Source organism: Rhinopithecus roxellana, chromosome 1 (assembly GCF_007565055.1).
Source record: "Rhinopithecus roxellana isolate Shanxi Qingling chromosome 1, ASM756505v1, whole genome shotgun sequence".
Taxonomy (NCBI): Eukaryota; Metazoa; Chordata; class Mammalia; order Primates; family Cercopithecidae; genus Rhinopithecus; species Rhinopithecus roxellana.
The window spans coordinates 43,786,073-43,804,625 of record NC_044549.1 but is presented as its reverse complement, the minus strand read 5'-3'; the positions used below and the strand labels follow the sequence as shown (position 1 = coordinate 43,804,625).

General features: G+C 37.3%; 1 protein-coding gene across 2 annotated transcripts in view; it reads right to left on the bottom strand.

Moving 5' to 3' along the window:
• Positions 1-376: 376 nt before the first annotated feature.
• Positions 377-18,553, bottom strand: part of SLC49A4 (solute carrier family 49 member 4) — an 85,629-nt gene continuing 67,452 nt past the window's right edge. Inside the window, exons 8-9 of one of the 2 annotated variants that reach the window (XM_010370780.2) lie at positions 8,699-8,881; positions 377-2,069 (exon numbers count right to left, since the gene is read on the bottom strand). In XM_010370780.2, the coding sequence (XP_010369082.1) occupies positions 1,954-2,069; positions 8,699-8,881 (299 nt within the window). In that variant the 3' untranslated portion in view covers positions 377-1,953. Of the gene's footprint in view, positions 2,070-8,698; positions 8,882-14,339; positions 14,712-18,553 lie in introns of those variants that run through there. The other variant, XM_030942041.1, reaches the window with a different exon arrangement.

Below are 18,553 nucleotides of genomic sequence, written 5' to 3'. Positions count from 1 at the left end.
AGAAACACTGTCTCTACTAAAAACAGAAAAATTAGCTGGGCGTGGTGGTGCATGCCTGTAGTCCCAGCTACTCGGGAGGCTGAGGTGGGAGGATCACCTGAACCTGGGATGTGGAGGTTGCAGTGAGCTGAGATCACACCATGCCATTGCACTCCAGCCTGGGTCACAGAGCAAGACCCTGTCTCAAAAAAAAAGAGATTTCTGCCTTCCTTTTATTTCATTTTTATTTCAGAAGAATGACAGAATTAACTGGAACTAAGTCTAGCTTTTGTTTTTCTTCTTCTCTTTAGCAAGTTCCTTAGTTCCTTCAGTCTTTCTGCTATGTGAGCAGGGTGTTTATAAAGACAGATGATTTAAAGATGACTGAAGACAGATGTTAAATTTGAACGGTTTCTTACTTCCCTAGTTTCCAAGCAGTACTAGGATGCTCCTCTAGGACCGAGGTGAGTTAATGCACAGCCTTGTACTTGCTAACGGGGAGGGGAGAGAGACTTGGGGATCTGCATATGGGTGTGTCATGGCGTACACAGATGCAGAGAGGAGCAGGGCCCAGTGTTGCCCAGCTTTCCTGAACCATACTTCACCACCTTGGCTAATAAGAGCCACTTGCACTCTGTCCAGAAAAACACAAAAGTATATATACTTAGCTGACAATGAAGGTACAATTTCAAGTGAGGAAAAACAAGAAGAGGGGCTGGAGGAAGCTGAGAATAATAAAGGTATAGTAGTATTCTTGACTTTTTGGGAAAAGGGTTGGTTTTTCTGTGTGAGGGGAATGATGTAAATATGAATAGTGGTGATACCATACTCCCACTGCAGCGTATTTTACGTCACAGTGAAATCTGTTTCTGAGAGCTACCCAATGTGGAACTCTTATTTTTTAAAAAGCTATCGTCTGTAGAAAGAAGCTAGGTACTGGCAAAACACTGCCCTCTCAAATACACTGACTCCACAGAGAACGGAGTATTTTACAACCTAAGCTGAAACACAGGATGTAATTCAGAAATCATTCCACAGGGCTGAAAGTTTCAATGTGATAAATTATTATTTTTAAACTAGGGTCACTGAATAAAATCTAACCCTGGTAAATAATGGTTGGCTCTGGACGTTGCATCTCATGCCAGCATATACAGGCAGAAGACACAGTATGTCTATGTGACGTGTCATTTCATTTGTAACAAAGTGCTAGATCCTAATGGAATTACATTTTTCATACAATATTTAATGTAATTACAATAAACATTTAGTCACCCTCACATAATTATTTAAGGGCCTAGTAGACGAAATTGTATTTCACAGAAACAAGGATAAGTTGAGATGGAGACACAGTGCCTATGCTCGGAAGTCACTGGAAAGCACCTGATCACCATAGTAAAGATGGCCAAGGGCTTCTGACCTGATTAAAATAAGGAGTCATATAAGAAATGGCTTTATTAGAAAAAATGTAGTGTACACATGGCTAATTTCTATCATCGATATACCTCTTGGCTATTTTATCATTAAAACTGGATACAGGGTTTGAACTTCTTTAGAAGTTAGTGGCATATCTTCCTATTCTGATATGTGACTTAGGGAAGGTGTTATCCTCCTGTGATAGACACCCTTTATTTCTTTTCATAATTACAAGTAATCAGTAGTTTAGCACTGGCACAAAACAGAGGGAGTATTACTTAGGTAGTGCTTTACGTGTAAGAAGTCACACTTCCAACCCCAGAATCAGGCACAGGTATGCCATCTGTAGAGTTTTAAAATCCCCTATTATCACTCAAGTCTCCCATTATTATTATTACCTAGTAGTAATTAAATTAATGTGATAATCTGTAACCTAACAAAACCTCTGAATGAAGTTTCTTTCTTCTCCCTCTTTTCCTGTTAGATGTGCAATTCCGAGCAAATGTGCAGTGTGCAGTATTGATTTCCAGCCTCCTTTTAAACTCCTTCAAGTCTGTGCTATTAAACGGAGACAACCACATCAAGATAGAGTCTGTCATAGGATTCCCTGAAGCATAGAATGAGGAGGAGACTGAGCAAACACGACCCGGGAAGGCACCAGTTGAACCAAGACAACTCTGTAAGACAAAAAACATGCAGTTTTAAACATTCATGTATCACCAGCAGACCACCACCTGTATGCCGGAAGGGATCTGCTCTGCATTAAAAAGTACTTATAATAAATGCATCCTGGAAGGCCTAGAAACTGACTTTCAATAAACAGTGACAATCTGGAGACTAACTGATGTGTGTAATATATGATGGGGCTTCCACGTGGAATATTTTTAATCAATATTGTTCATAACTTTTCTTCATCAATTTAATCCACCTTGACTTTGGTTACAAAATAAATTACTTCAAAGAAAAAAAATCAATCACCTTTAAACGTTAGTTTGATAATTATTTTTTAAGTACCCTCTATCACATCACTCTTGTCCCTGTTTATAAACAGCTGATGGATTAAAAAGACAAATACGAAAATCACCTGAATTTTGGGATAACACTTGTATATATTTTGGATAGAAATATCTATTTCTCAGCAAAAACATTAAGTAGAAATCACCGTAAAATAGATTAGAAAATATATTTAAAAATAAAACATACAAAAAATCAATCATAATTCTGCCCCCAAAGAGATCACTGTGAATATTTTGGCTTATTTATTTCTAGTCTTTTTCTATACCAGCATGAATGGTTATGTATGATGCCAATTACTGGAAAACCTATAGGCATCATCTGAATGGGCAATTCTGCTGTTGTTTGATTTAATGTGTCAAGAACATGGTCCTTCAGAAATGCTCTCATGAATTCCGGACTCTCCAACAAGACAATCTTGAGCCATTTGCTACCAACACACACTGACCACTGTGGCTGCCTCTAGCTGCTTCCTGGAGCTCCAGGGACCCTAGGGCTGTGCACTTGTTCAGCCCTCCTCTACCCCAATCCCATCTGCCAGTTAATCCCAAGGCTCTGAAGTGAATAGCTCCTTGGCATAAAGAGGATGGTAAAGGTGGTGGGGACAACGTTTCTAGTTTAATATCCATTCAGCAGTTTCAATTAAAAAAATAAACAAGGAAAATAAGCTCCTTGGTGCCTTTTTTCTTTTTTGGTCACTGTTACGGGTTTATATTTTCCCTTTGTACTTCTACAAAATGCTAATTCTGCCTTATTCTTCAAAAGTCATCCTAAAGATTTCCACACTGCTGCTTTAGTTTAATCCATAATTCATATGGCTAAAGGAGCAATTTATGCTCAGGAATGGAAATCAGAAGACTGACTGGCAAGAAGAGGTGCTACAATACCTTTTTTTCTGTAATATGCTCACAAATATAGCCTCCCCACCTCTCAATTACTATGTTTTAAAAGTCAGACATGCTATTCTATAGTATGTAACAAAGACATGTATTTCAATGGTATTTTTATGCAAAGCTGTTTTCTCTGCTTTACTTGGATTGAACATAGTCTAAATACTCAGAGAAGCTGTGATCTATGAGATCTTGTCTTCATTCTCATGTTTCCTGAAATGACACACTGGGCATTTTCTGCTTTTATGTTGACTATAGAACCCCTGGATTTCTGATAATTTTACTAGGCAAAAAGAAGTAGTAAAAAATTAAAAAGTAGTAAAATATAGACAATAGCATTTTGTTTGTATTAAAAGGGAGAACTTGGACTTCAGGGTCGAATTCCAAGCAACAGATAAGTATGGTAATTGACAAAACGGTTTACAACAATGACAGATGCTAAATCTTAGAGACTGTATTTTATGGGGAACGAGAGCAACACACATAGCAACAATCAGCTTGTCCCTGCTTTTCTTAAACTGAGAAACTTGTCAAATATCACCAAAACAGACCTTTTATTTCAGAGTTATTATTAGAATTGTAAAATCATTTCTTCTACATAGGTTCAGATGAAATCTCTAAAAACGTCTCATAATTGCTCTTTAGCACCACAGTTTGTTGACTGGTTTTTACTGTGTGCCTCTCTCTGAAAAGCCAAATCCACCTCTCAGTAAATGCACTTGTCTCAGTCAACTTCAAGTGTTCTTTGAAATTATTTGCCTTTTTAGAAAGCAAAAGGTCAGAGACAGAGGAACCTCTACATTTTCCTGCTGAAAACCATTCACATAAACCACTGTTTAGGCGCTCTAATAAGCAAGGAAATAACTTGCCTAAAAATCTAACTTGACTTGGCAGTAGCAAAGTCAACTGCTGTCCTTTCTGATCCTGATGTAGATGAACTAACAGAATCCTGAGCCACTGAAATTTTCGTATTATAATTCTTTTCAACTTTTAAAATAAGCATGGTTTTCTAATACTCCTTCCCTTTGCCTTTCACTAGATAAAATATAAATCCACACTTGAAGGCAGGGCCCTACAGTCTGCCCCATACTTCCGCTGGGTCACTAATGTCTACTACACAGCAGTCGGAGTACTCATTCTGCCAACTTACAGTTTAGACAGGTGCTCGACCTTACTCAGTGAAGTGGGCTCTGCACCAAATGATGAGGCTCTGTTGGGACTGAATTAATTGGGATTTTGCTCATCCTCTTACCTTATTCTTCTGGAAGCACTGTTGTACTTTTCACTTCATCTTTCCCTTCAGTGATGCCATGCTTTCAGTTTCTACCACTTACAAGTACTTGTCTGTTTCCAGCTACCATCCTCCAGAAACAACTTCCTATTTTCTTTTATGATGATTTAATAAGATTGCTTCCTTTCTCACTCAAGGTGAGCAGCCAGCTGACCCCATGATTTCCCAGGATAATGCCCTGCTATCTTCATTCCACATCAATTACCCTGTAGATCTTACCATCACATTCTATTATTCTAATTCTTAGATATAAAATTACTTCTCACTAGTCCACATCTGTTGAACCTGCTCTTTGTTTTCCTGGTAACCATTAGTCAACACCTCCCACCTCTGCCAGGCCCCTGAATCTTTTGAGTGACAACACAGCTTCACATTCATGGTCAGCCACTTTAAAATGAAAGGACTGAGATAAAAATCATGATGCTTTTAGCCAAAACCCGCTGCAAAGCTTCTAGAACAAAAAGTAACAGACAACACAAACTTCAGAATATTAAACAGAATCCATTTCAGAGCACATAAAGGATATAAGCGCATTCTCAAATTGATTTTTCTATGCGACGTTATTAGAATAAAGCATGCTATATCAACTCAATGAGATTCTCAAAACAAACACAGGAAGCAACTGAGTTTTACAAATATGCTTATATTAGGGAGCAAGTAACAACATTTTTTTTGAAAGTGACCTTGAAAAATCCAAGTCAGTAAAACTCTAAAAAACTTCTGACAAGGTTCTAGGTACCCAAAGCAGAATTGAAATAGGACGTGGAGACCCTGTGACCCAGGGCTTCACATATGCCAGTGGCATTGGTACAGGAGCCTGAATCATATTTGCCCTCAATGACTTCAATGGCTCTAATCTGCAAGCAAATCGCCAGCAGAACCTAGCTTGCTAGGCAAGGCATTCTATTGTGGTCATTTTGGGGTTAGTCTGTATAGCCCTAAAAATTGTCTGATGTATTCACTTATCAGATAGCACACTGTAGGGGGAAAAACTGTCTGATGTATTGTCTGATGTATTCACTTATCAGATAGCACACTGTAGGGGGAAAAACCCTAGTCAGGAAGTTTAGTACTTCCTTGAAAAGTGACTTTAAAAACCACAGATCCTTATGATGATTAAAATTCAGGACTTCTAGGCGGGGTGTGGTGGCTCATGCCTGTAATCTCAGCACTTTGGGAGGCCAAGGCAGGTGGATTGCTTGAACTCAGGAGTTCAAGACCAGCATGGGCAACATGGTGGAACCCTATTTCTACAAAAAACACAAAAATTTAGCCAGGTTTGGTGGCACATGCCTGTGGTCCCAGCTACTTGGGAGGCTGAGGTGGGAGGATCACTTGAGGCTGGAAGGCTGATGTTGCAGTGAGCCATAATGGCGCCACTGCATTCCAGACTCGGTGACAGAGCAAGGCCCTGTCTCCCCCCATCCCTAAAAAAATCAGGCCTTCTAATCACATAATAGTTGAATTTTGACATATAATTAACTTGTGGGTGAGTTTTCAAGTTTCAAAATAACTGAATAATGACATATGAATACTAGCTTTAATGGGAGGGGATTCAGTTTATCATATAAAATGTTTAGGGTACTAGGCTGCAGAACTAACAGTTATTGTTAGGAAACAGTTTTACAGAATTTTTAGATTTGCAATTTATATATAATCATACCTCAGACCATAAAGAATATGGACGGACCTCTGCTGTAGGACTTTTAGGGCAAGGTCAATTAATCCTACTGAAAACAGTTTCAACAGATTTCACGGTTCTAGTAACTTTAGCCCTAGAGAGATGTGGATGATGTTTTCGTGTATTCATTATGCACACTCACAGATACACATATAAAAGCATTTCTTTGCAATGAAACACTAGATATTTAAATTCCTATCATCAGTCAGCTAATTATCTAGAAGAAACAAAACAAACATTGGTGGGTGCCAGCTATGCCCTGGACTAGGCTCTTTCACAGGTATCTTCTCATTAACTGCCTAAAATGTCAAAATTTAATGAGACCTTTTTCCTGGAAACCACCTTGGTGGATTAAAATTAATGATTAAAGTTTCATAGGGTACTATGCTCACTACCTGGGTGATGGGATCATTCGTGTCCCAAACCTCATTGTCATGCAATATACCCATGTAACAATTCTGCACATGTACTCCTTGAATCTAAAATAAACATTGAAATTATTTAAAAAATAAGTTTCACTCTTGTTCACAATAGTTACAAAGTTTAGGTGGGAACTTTTTAACATCTATATAGACATGTATAAGAATACATGGTCGGAAACCAACCAAAAAGAGGGAAGTTTTGTTTCTCCCAGCTAGATGAACCCTTGATTATATCAGAAATGGGCAGAAATAGTACTAAGTGTTTCTTCCGCTCCTTCTGCCAAAGAAATAGAATATCTACTTGTATCTGGTCACTATGAATTTGCAAAATGAGGAATGAGCACTGATTGACGTCAGTTCCATTTAATTCACTCCAGACACCAGATGCTGTTAAACAAGTCAAACTGCAGCAGGACCCAGGAGAGTGACAGAGATAAACTACTGGCCAGGCAAAATGGTCAGGTGTGCACGAAGCTCTGTTGCAGTAAGACAGTTTAGGGCAGTTTCCATTATTGGTGTCTTCCCTGTCTTAAACTGATCAATAAAAATGTGTTTGTTATATACTAGAAGCCATAAGCAAAAGATTTATTGGGGGATAACATTATCTGGCATCTGCTGTTGTTCTTTTTAAATACTGGGAGGACAAAACTCTATTTCTAGCTGACAGAAAAAACCATGCTCTGCTGGGCGGCACCGACCACTAAGCAAAACTGTGCCCACCAGCTGGAAAACTGCTTCTACCATCCCAGGGGGCATCACATGCTTTACCAGACAGACAGGCAATAAGCCACTTAATTTAAACTGTGATATAACTGAAGTGGATTAAAGCTGATATGTAACGATTGTCAGACTACGCTGTTGAGAAAACTAATTGGAAGCAAAGAACCTGATTCCTGGTGATGGCGCTTTTCCCTGATGGAAGCACGTGTTTCCAGGACAACAAAGAGTGGTCTTCTCACTTCATTAATATCACTCTCCTTCATATGATAAACCAAACTTGTATCAGGTTTAGCAAAGACCTACTTTACCTGCATTACTGATTGACGGCAACAATCTAATGCACTGTTCATTATATTAAGAAATTCATCTATCCTATGGACACTTTGCGCTGGTGGGTGAAAGTGCTACGCCAGAAGTTGTCCAAAACCCAGGGATGATTCTGTTTCACACTGGCTTTGAAAGTTTCTGGCCAGGTGCAGCGACTCATGCCTGTAATCCCAGCACTTTGGGAGGCTGAGGTGGGTGGACCACTTGAAGTCAGGAGTTCCAGACCAGACTGGCCAACATGGTGAAACCCCATCTCTACTAAAAACACAAAAATTAGTCAGGCATGGTGGCATCTGCTTGTAGTCCCAGCTACTCAGGAGGCTGAGGCAGGAGAACTGCATCGCCTGGGAGGCAGAGGTTGCAGTGAGCTGAGATGGTGCCACTGCACTCCAGCCTGGGCAACCGAGTGAGATTCTGTCTCAAAAAAAAAAAAAAGTTTCAAAATTTGTTTTCTAGTCAAGGAGGTTAGCATGGTTATTATTTCAGTTATAACCCTGTCAGAAACATTCCTATAAACAATTTGGCCTCTTGGAGGTCGCATTTTAGAGCATTCCTTACATTGGGTGACTTCCTCTCATTCATCAGGCTTTAAACTCCATATACACCCCTAACATTAAATTATACCCTGTGTTAAGAGAGATTCCAAGTAGTTTTTAAAAAGCAACAGACCAGAGGTTCTCAATGAGAATCTGCATATTTGAATCACCTGGGCTCCAGTCCAGGTTAATTAATTCAGAAATTCGCGGGGCGGGGAGTACAGGGCCGGGCCAGGGAAAAGTAAGGGTGCACTTGAGCTAGAATGCATTTTAAGAAAAGCAATTGAGGAATTTTTCTTTTACTGGCAATGCAAGCTCACATTAAGTAATTTGCCTTAGAGACTTCTCCATATAAAAACTTCTATACTGACCCAAACTTTTCTCGTAACACATTTAGACAGTAAATAAAAAATCAAATTTCTTACCTGTGTGATAAAATGTGAGAAAAAATAAAAGTACTCCCATAAATATATTACTTAAAAAAGTGACAACTCCACAAGTAATTCCTTCTGGGACTGGGTAGACAGTTTCCACAAAAAGCTCAAAAAATATAGGTACACTGCTATTCAAGAACACTCCCAGGAGAATACAGGAGGCATACAACGTCACTAAAATAAAAACACAAACATTTTAGTTTCACAGTAGTGGCCGTGAGTCATATCAGACAGATCTTTGGGGTGTTCTCTTTCCCAAGTATTGACTCAAAAATGTCTTCTCTTTTCAAAAGTAGTTGATAAAGTTTGACATAGTTTCATACATCTGCCAGCTCTCTGCTGTGGTTTTCTGGAGTAGACACAAACCATTTTATTGCTGGATGGGTACCAGTTTATTTCCTTTATCTTTCTGGTGGATTATTCCAGAGCACAAAACAATTTACCACTATCATATAATTAAAAGGATTCTTCTCCTGCTTGGTCACACTCCTTCAGACTCGTTCCATAATTTTAGAAAGAGAATGTAAAATCTAAGAATAAATGTCAGAAACATTAAATGTTACTGAAAATTACATATTTAAAGAGATTAATAATTTAAAGAGGTTAATAATTGCTTTCAAGCACAAAATAAACATTATATAGTATGTAATTTCTTGAGAAACACAACGGAATTAGTCCACAATTTTGGAATGGGTTTGAGGTCAACATTTTTTTTAAATGAGTAACTTTTCTGAAACACAGAAAAAGATTCCATCCAGAAACGTACAATTAATAGTGACTAGGATCCCCAATCAAACCATAAAAAATCTATTAACACTATTCTGTGGCAAAATCTATTGAATAAGGATGTTATTCTTATAAGAAAGTCTGGGGAAATATACTACAATTAATTTTATCATTGCTACTACTGTTTCTCTATAAACCTTTGTTAATTTTAACTTGAAGGTGAAAACAGAACCCGAAAGGAAAAAATGATACCCTATTTAGAAACCTAAAACATGTCTCTATATCCTAATAAGTATATCATATTCACTGATAATAATGAGTAGAATTTATCCTAAGTTTAAGGTTACAAGGAAAATATTTTTAATAAAAATATTTGTTAAGGAAAAAACAATCCTGTATGAGAATTGCAGAAAGTAAGGAAGTTACATTAAATCTGTTATGTATTATTCACACACTCACAGAACGTATCAAATTACCAAAGTTTACCACAACGGATGCAATCATCAACAGTCCATGACATTGTTGAAGGGGTAAAAAAAAAAATAATAGTATACACTGATTTCTAATAGAATTTCTTTAATTAACCTCCACTCTTGCTTCCCCCTCCAATTACATTAGTCTTTGGGGATTATAAAATATTTAGTATATTCTGATAATACAAATAGTTGGTAATTACTTCGACTGTTTCTTTGAATAGAAGATAGATATGGAAATAGATAACAAAAGAATCACTTAGTGAATAAAGAACATACTGCTGGCCAAGGCAGTGACCAAATTATGTGCATAATTACTTGGGAAGCATCTGATAGCTATGATAAATACCATTTAAAACGTGACATAATTTTCAAGAGATTCTTTTTTTTTTTTTTGAGATGGAGTCTCGCTCTGTTGCCCAGGCTAGAGTGCAGTGGCCGGATCTCAGCTCACTGCAAGCTCCGCCTCCCGGGTTTACGCCATTCTCCTGCCTCAGCCTCCCAAGTAGCTGGGACTACAGGCGCCCACCACCTCGCCCGGCTAGTTTTTTGTATTTTTTAGTAGAGACGGGGTTTCACCGTATTAGCCAGGATGGTCTCGATCTCCCGACCTCGTGATCCACCCATCTCGCCCTCCCAAAGTGCTGGGATTACAGGCTTGAGCCACCACGCCCGGCAAGAGATTCTTAAAAACAAAACAGAACCTAATACTTCATGTTCACAATGTATCTGCTAGATGTAGATCATATAAATCATCACATTTTCTACTTACATATGACTCATTAGTAGTACCTTAGGAAATCTAGGGATGGAATATCATTGGTGGCTTCTATAGAGTATTGTATTTCCAAAACATTTTAGAATTATTTATTTACTATTATTATTATTAAGATGGGGAGTCTTGCTCTGTTGCCCAGGCTAAAGTGCAGTGGTGCGATCTTGGCTCACTGCAACCTCTGCCTCCCGGGTTCAAGTGATTCTCCTGCTTCAGCCTCCTGAGTATTTGGGATTACAGGTGTGTGCCGCCATGCCAAGCTAAATTTTTTTTCTATTTTTAGTAGAGATGGGGTTTTGCCATGTTAGCCAGGCTGGCCTCGAACTCCTGATCTCAAGTGATCCACCTGCCTCGGCCCCCCAAAGTGCTGGGATTACAGGTGTGAGCCACCGCACCTGGCCTAGAATAATTTATTGATCAAGCTGGCATGATGGCTCATGCCTGTAATCTCTTTGGGAGACTGAGGCAGGATTGCTTGAGCCCAGGAGTTCGAGACCAGCCTGGATAACATGGTGAGACCCTGTTTCTCCAAATCATCATCATCATCATCATCATCATCAAGTTATTTTTTAAAATAAAAATTTGTTGATCAGTCAGTGGTAGTCAGAGGAAAGAGAACCATTGACCCAAACATAGATGAGCCTAAGAGTTTAAAACAAGAAAATACTGAAGTAAATAACAGGAAAAAAATCAAGCTCTTAAGGACCACCAAGTGCTACTTCTGAGTAAAGATTCCCAAATTCCAATGGAATTAGCTGTTTTTAGGAAACATGTTTTGAAATAATACTTTCTACATTTTTATTTCTGAAGGAAATGTACTCCTACATATAATTTATAATCAGACAAATTAAAATGTAATAATTGAAAAATAATCACAATCTGGTTAACAGAATCATTCTATGTGGTAAAATAATGAAAATATAGTAAGAACACACTGAAAGAGAACTATCAATATAGAGTCTTGAAAAGAGAGATTTGATTTTAATGATTTTTTTTTTTTTTATCAAGCACGGTACAAAGAAAGGGGGATGGGATGTGTCAGAAGAGTCCAGTCTCTTCTGACACATCTCACGGGGAAGCAGTGGACTCTGTCTGAAAACCCTGAGACCTCAAGACCATACAACTCCCTTGGCCCTCATTTCATGCTTATTAAGAATCATTGGATTTTGGCTTTCTATGTATCTAAATCCTGGGAGGAACTTGGAAGATGAGGGATAAATAACTGTTGTTGGAAAGATACAGTTTTTATTGTGGTTAAACATTCCTGATGGAACTGTAAATAGTTCATCTTCTGGTGAGTAATTTGGAAATGTCTGTCAAAATAAATGATGTAATTACTCTTTGACCTAGCAATTTCATGCCTAGGAATTTATCCTACTGCTATGCAGGTATAGGTATACAAAGAACACTTACCAAAAAAAATGTAGTATGAAAAGATTCAAAACAAGCTAAATAACTCCCAATGGGGCGGGGGGGTGTTGGTTGGTTAAAAATTTGTAAAACATCCAAAGAGATATTATACAATTAAAAATGAGGCACCTCTGTATGTATTACAATAATATTAATAACATCTAAGATACGTAAGTGAAAAAGGTGCTGAAAAGTATGTTATATTAAAATAAAGGGCACATACAAATTATCTGTCTGTAAATACACAGAATTCCCTAGGAGAATACAGAAGAAACTGGCAATCAGATTTGCCTTTAGAGAGGAAAACTGGGGGTCACAGGAGAGTAGTGACTTTTCACTCTATACTCTTTTTCTACTATTTGAATTTGAATTTTTTTACTATGTGTATTGCTTAGTTAATAGAATTAAAAGAAATTTCATGATGAACAAATGAATGGATAGTGGACACAACTCCACTTCATGTGAGTTTGTGAGCTCATGAGCTCAGAACTGGTTATCACCAGGTGAGTTGACCCAAAGAGCTGATGTCTATACCCAGGAGCCACATAACATAGCCTTGGCACAGAATCCTTGACATGAAGATTCCCACTTCATTTGTCAGAATTCCCATATATGGAGGACAAATGGGCTACTATATGTAGGATAAATGGATGATACAACTTCAGAGGCCAGTAATCAAAAATTAGGTATTTTCATTCAATTGTCTCAGTATTGGTGTTTGCTTCTTGTATTACTATAAAAGTAATGACCAAGAGGTTTTTATTACACTGGATAGACATGTGGAAATCACTTGTTATTGCAATAAGTAAACAATCATAATAATTTACCCAGGAAGGGGTTAGATTAAGATCTTCATCATCAGAATGGGTGAAGGTAGCTGTGTCAGGACTGATTTAATATATTCCAGTGTTCTGGGGCATGCATAAAGCAGATGCTGATTATTCCAAGTCTGAATTTGACTTCCATTTGAGTTTTCAGTTTAGAGTCTCATACATTCAGTGGGTGAATGTCATCTATTAAAAGTCAGGCAGACAAGATAATTTCCTGCTTGTCATGGAGGGTTCAAACTACATGATCATTAAATATTTCCATAACTTTGTATAATACTGATACTAAAATTATAATCAACTGCCTTTCAATTAAAAATTCAAGGTAATTCAGCAGAACAAACACAACTGAAGTGCTGATGCAGACTTTTTTCTAATAAAAAGCTAATAAAATTTCATGGGCCTACACTTTAAATTGCAAAAAACAAAGTCCTGTGCAGCACAAACCACAGTTAAAAATGAATGTATTTCAAGCACATGACTTGGATCATAACCCTGAAAGTACTCCTTCCCACCCTTGTTCCCACAACAAACGAAATTACTAAACTTTAGGGAAACAAAACTATGCATGAATACATTTTTATTAACTAAAGTTACACTAAAAACTTAGGGGATCAGTGGTTATAAAACAAATCACAGATAAGAATAAGAACTATTCTATCAATATCTAATGAGATTCTCAAGACAGCAGTAACAATTGCAACTTCATAATCTTGGATTTATATAATGTCTAAAAATATTTTAAAAACTGCTTTCACATATATTATCTTATTTGATTATCCTATCAGCTCTTTGAGGCAGGTAAAGTATTTTACAGTTGAAGTGACCAAAGTTCTGAAAGTAAAAAAACAGCTTATTTAGAAACACTGTAAATTAGCAGTGCTAATAATATGATTAAGGCCTACAGACTCTCTAGCATGTTTTCTGCCAATTCACTGTGTCAGAGTGAAAAAAACAAAAAATAACAAGGCCTGGTATTTTTTAATCCAATGGTATTGACATGAAAGGCGTATTTCCCAAATCTGTATTCAGCACAAAAGCTGGAAGTGACTGCACATTATATGACAGAACCAAAAACAAAGAATATCAAAAGGTTACAAACAAAAAGATGAATTTTAATCACAATAAATATAACACTGGCCCCAAATGTCTAAGTATAGAAGAGGGAAAACTTAGCTTAAGCCTTTCTTCAAAACGACTTATCGGATACGTATTATGTGGAGGCTGCTATGTTAGAGCAGTAAATAACCTCAGATCACTCTTACTCTAAGGAATAGGATGGACACCTGCTGCCCCAGCAACCATTTATATGCACATTGTTAAGATGATAATTATATTCCTCTCTCCAAAAAAAAAAAAAAAAAAAAAAAAAAGGCATGTCTAACCAATAGAAGCAACAGCTTTGGTGCTGAATGCAGCAGGAAGTGTGCTAAATTCTAGTAAAATATTTTAAGGAGGACCCTAGCAAGCTATGATAGGTTTAGAAGAGAGTGATCCGGCAGGTCAGTGGTGTGGAATCCACATCCGATGAGGAATGGCTCTAAGAATGGTGATGGTGGTGGGAGGGATGGTTAGATTAAAAGCTAAGGTCGGACATGACAGCTGTCTTCAAATGTTCTGAGGGCTGTCAATGGAAGAGAAAGGGAGTAGACTTGTTCTCTGCGAGCTTTGTTGCTTCAAATCAGTTATAACTCACTGGGAGGATGAATGTTCTAGGCCCCAGAGCTAACAACAAAACAGGTAATGTCTTCTCTTGTGGGAGATATTCAAGTTGTAGACAGATGAACATAAACCTGGGATGTGATAGAAGAGATTCACTTACTGAATGATAAATTATATTAGATGATGCCTAAAGTTCATTTAAGTAGATCAATAACAAATTTAAATATATGTAGGGAGGAGAACTTAACCAGGATATTAAAAACAAAAATCTTGCCAGGCATAGGGCTCACATCTGTAATACCATTTTGGGAGGCCAAGGTGGGCAAATCGCTTAAGCTCAGGAGTTTGAGACCAGCCTGGACAATGTGGCGAAACCCCATCTCTACAAAAAAAAAAAAAAAAAAAAAAAAAAAAAAGAAAGTTAGCTGGGCGTGGTGGCACACGCTGTAGTTGCTCACTTGGGAGGCTGAGGTGGGAGGATAGCTTCAGCCTGGTAGGTCAAGGGTACTGTGAGCCAAGGTCACACCAGTGCACTCCAGCTTGGACAACAGAGTGAGACTGTTTCAGAAGAAAAACAAAAAACCAAAAAATCAAAAAACCTGTAGGTGCTTCTTGGTGGAAAAGAATAATAGAAGATTTGCTTAGAGGTTTATGAAGAAATAAAATAACATTATAACATAAGCATTATAAAATAACACAACACATATTTCTTATAAATTATCTTAAGGAGTAGAATCAAGAAATTTCTCTGAAAGTTAGGCTTATAACATTAATATACTTTACTGGGCAAACTTTTATTATTGTGCATACTGACTGAACTTTTATTTCACGATGAAGTTAGGAAAGTTAACTGGGAATTACTAGATTAGACCTTTATTACAACTATTTCACAATCCAATTAAACTTGAATAAGTGAAAATACACCTTTTGCAAATGAAGGTACATATAAAGAGAAACAATAAGCAGCCAGAAGAAACATTCACAGTGTTTGCTAACTACATAGCTTTTCCATAGGTTTTGAGCGTGCTGAATACATAGAATATACATGTATGTGTGTACACACACACAGATACACTTTTCTATATCACTGAGCTGTACCTCTTGTCTCAGCATCACATTTCTTCCTAAAACAAGTGACTGCTGTGGCCTTCATAATCTACTGCTGATTAAAATACACAGTATATGCAACTGCGGTTCCAAAAGAGGATGAGGTATATTTTGCTGCAATGTACTATTAAATCATGGAACACTCACTGATGCCTAGTCAAGCCCTCCAACTCTAAGAAACACAGAATCTGCTGGAAGACTTATTCCTCTTCTTGAAAATCTCCATAGATAAACATTATATGATCTTCCTCGGCATTTAATGATCTTACATTAAGATTTTTCACAAATGCATTCTCTTCTTTTAATCCATATTCTACTTTTTCTTTCTTGAGCAGTCTGTCATAAGCACAAGACTTTGTCACTTTTAGTCCATAAAATTGAAGAGTAGTTAAGAACAGAGGCCAAATATATGAAAATATAGCAAGAGGATTACTCTCTAGCCTATACATGTTGCATGCCTTTTTTTTTTTTTTTTTTTTAAGAGACAGGATCTCACTCTGTCATCCAGGTTGGAATGCAGTGGTCATGGCTCACTATAGCCTTGAACTCCCAGGCTCCAGTGATCCTCCCACTTCAGCCCCCTGAATAGCTAGGATTATAGGCACATGCCATGCCATCTGGTAATTTTTTAATTTTTTGTAGGGACATGGCCTCACTATGTTGCTCAGGCTGATCTCAAACTCCTAGCCTCAAGTGATCCTACTGCCTTGGCCTCCCAAAGTGCTGGGATTATAGGTGTAAGCCACTGACCCAGCTGTTGCATGCCTTTCAATACAACTGGGTATGTTTCCTTTCTTTAAAATAACACCTGAAGTCACCTTGTGGTCAGCTGTCACTCCCTGGGGGCTTCTGTCTAGCTAGTTGTCCTTCCTTACTTCCCCACCCAGCGTGTTTCTGATATCACTGTCATAGCATTCTAGTAACTTTAGATGAAATTAGATAAATAATCTCTCCCAAGGCAACTTCTGTCAAACAGTCAAATTATACTGTTTCAGTAAACTCAGCGAAGTGCTAACATTTTTCAAAATGCCATTTTCAAAGCATTCATCTGTTCAGTACAAAATGACTTGGTGATTTGTGGCTAACAGGGCTGCTAGACATCTAGTTCTCAGATAAGATGAATAATGTGTTTTCACAATTTTGTTTACTGCATAAACTTCAAGATTTTGAAACTCACGTTATCTAGTCATGAGGTTATTTATTCGCACTATTCTAAGTACTTCAATTAATAAAGACATAATGCAATTTTAAATATTCTGAGTTTCCCTAAGGAAAAGACTCCAAGAGGATGTATGTAAGCAAATAAATGTATCAAAACAGTATGCTCTGGGAGACTGGAATGACCCAGATTTTCTTCTGTAAAGATGGTAACAATAATATCACAACCAGTGAACTACAGAAAGATTGCAATAGAAAGTTTTAATGAGGTTGGCCGTGGTGACTCACTCCTGTAATCCCAGCTACTTGGGAGGCTGAGGCATGAGAACCACTTGAACCTGGGAGATGGAAGTTGCAGGGAGCTGAAATTGCGCCACTGCACTCCAGTGTGGGTGACAGAGTGAGACTATCTAAAAAAAAAAAAAGTTTTAATGAGACAGCAGTAGCACTTATAACACATGGGTTGAACAAAATTAACTAGCTTTCCATTTATTAAACAGTTTAAATTAGTGCATATATTTATAAATACATTTCGTGTAGAGTCTTCTGATATATAAAAAGCCATAATAGAAATTCTAAGTTTGCTAGGAAAGAGGAAAAAGACTAGATATTTTCCTGATTAAAATAGGAATGACTAGTAAAAAAGAAACATGAATTTGCCATTATGGACTTTAAACACAAGCCTAAAGGTATAGATTTGTCTATAATTAGATTTTGTAGTAAGTTTCCTTTCATGAAATCTCTTCTACTTAAAAGGAATTAGGTCAGATTTTTACAAGGCTTGTAAGAGTATCTGTGACGGATTTATTTAAATTCTTGTGTTCCATTTAAAACGTGCCCTTCTACCTTCCTACAGCAAGTGCTGAATAAGAGTGACCACAACTGCTGACTACCATTGGCAACAAGTAATGTTTACAGCGGCTCACATGGAGATAACATATACTTTATTCATTCATTCATTCATTCATTCATTCATTCATTCATTCATTCACTCCTTCTTCAGGGCCTGTGTTAGGTTCCACAGTGGGAGTTGGCAAAAAACCATGCTCGAGATTTTCAGACTGGCAGGGAAGATAAGACATATATACCCAGGTAACTATTAAGTAGTATTAGGGGAGAGAGACAAAAACCTGCTATAATTCAGAGAAGGAATGTGGACAAATCTAGTCCTTAACTCAGTGTGCTTGTAAGGTAAAAATGTATCTTTCAGGAGTATCTAAGTGACATTCAAAAACTTAACTTACAATTGAAAACGACAGTAGAACTTATAAATTCTGTGGTTGTTAAGCTGGCCACATCAACTCTATCTTTCAATTCTGGCCTTAAGTTAATTTAGAATTCTGCTTTCCTTTCTGTCCAACATAATTGTTTTCAATACCAGACTGGTAAAATATAGTCTTGACCAGCGTCAATCACATCAATTTTAAGATTTAAAAGATGTATAATTTTCAAATACATTTTTCCCTGATTATAAAATTAAAACATACTCATACAAATCCAGACAAAAAAAAAGAGATTAAAAAATTAAGCTCACTCTTAATCCTCCACCCAGAGATAAAGCTGTTAATTTTATCATATTAAACTGAAAAGACATAAAATTTAATGGAATGTACTATCTTATAATACAAATTCTATACTTAATTCAAGGGAAAGAAATCTGTTCTTTATGTCCTCATGACTATGTTCTTATAAAATCTCACAGATGCTA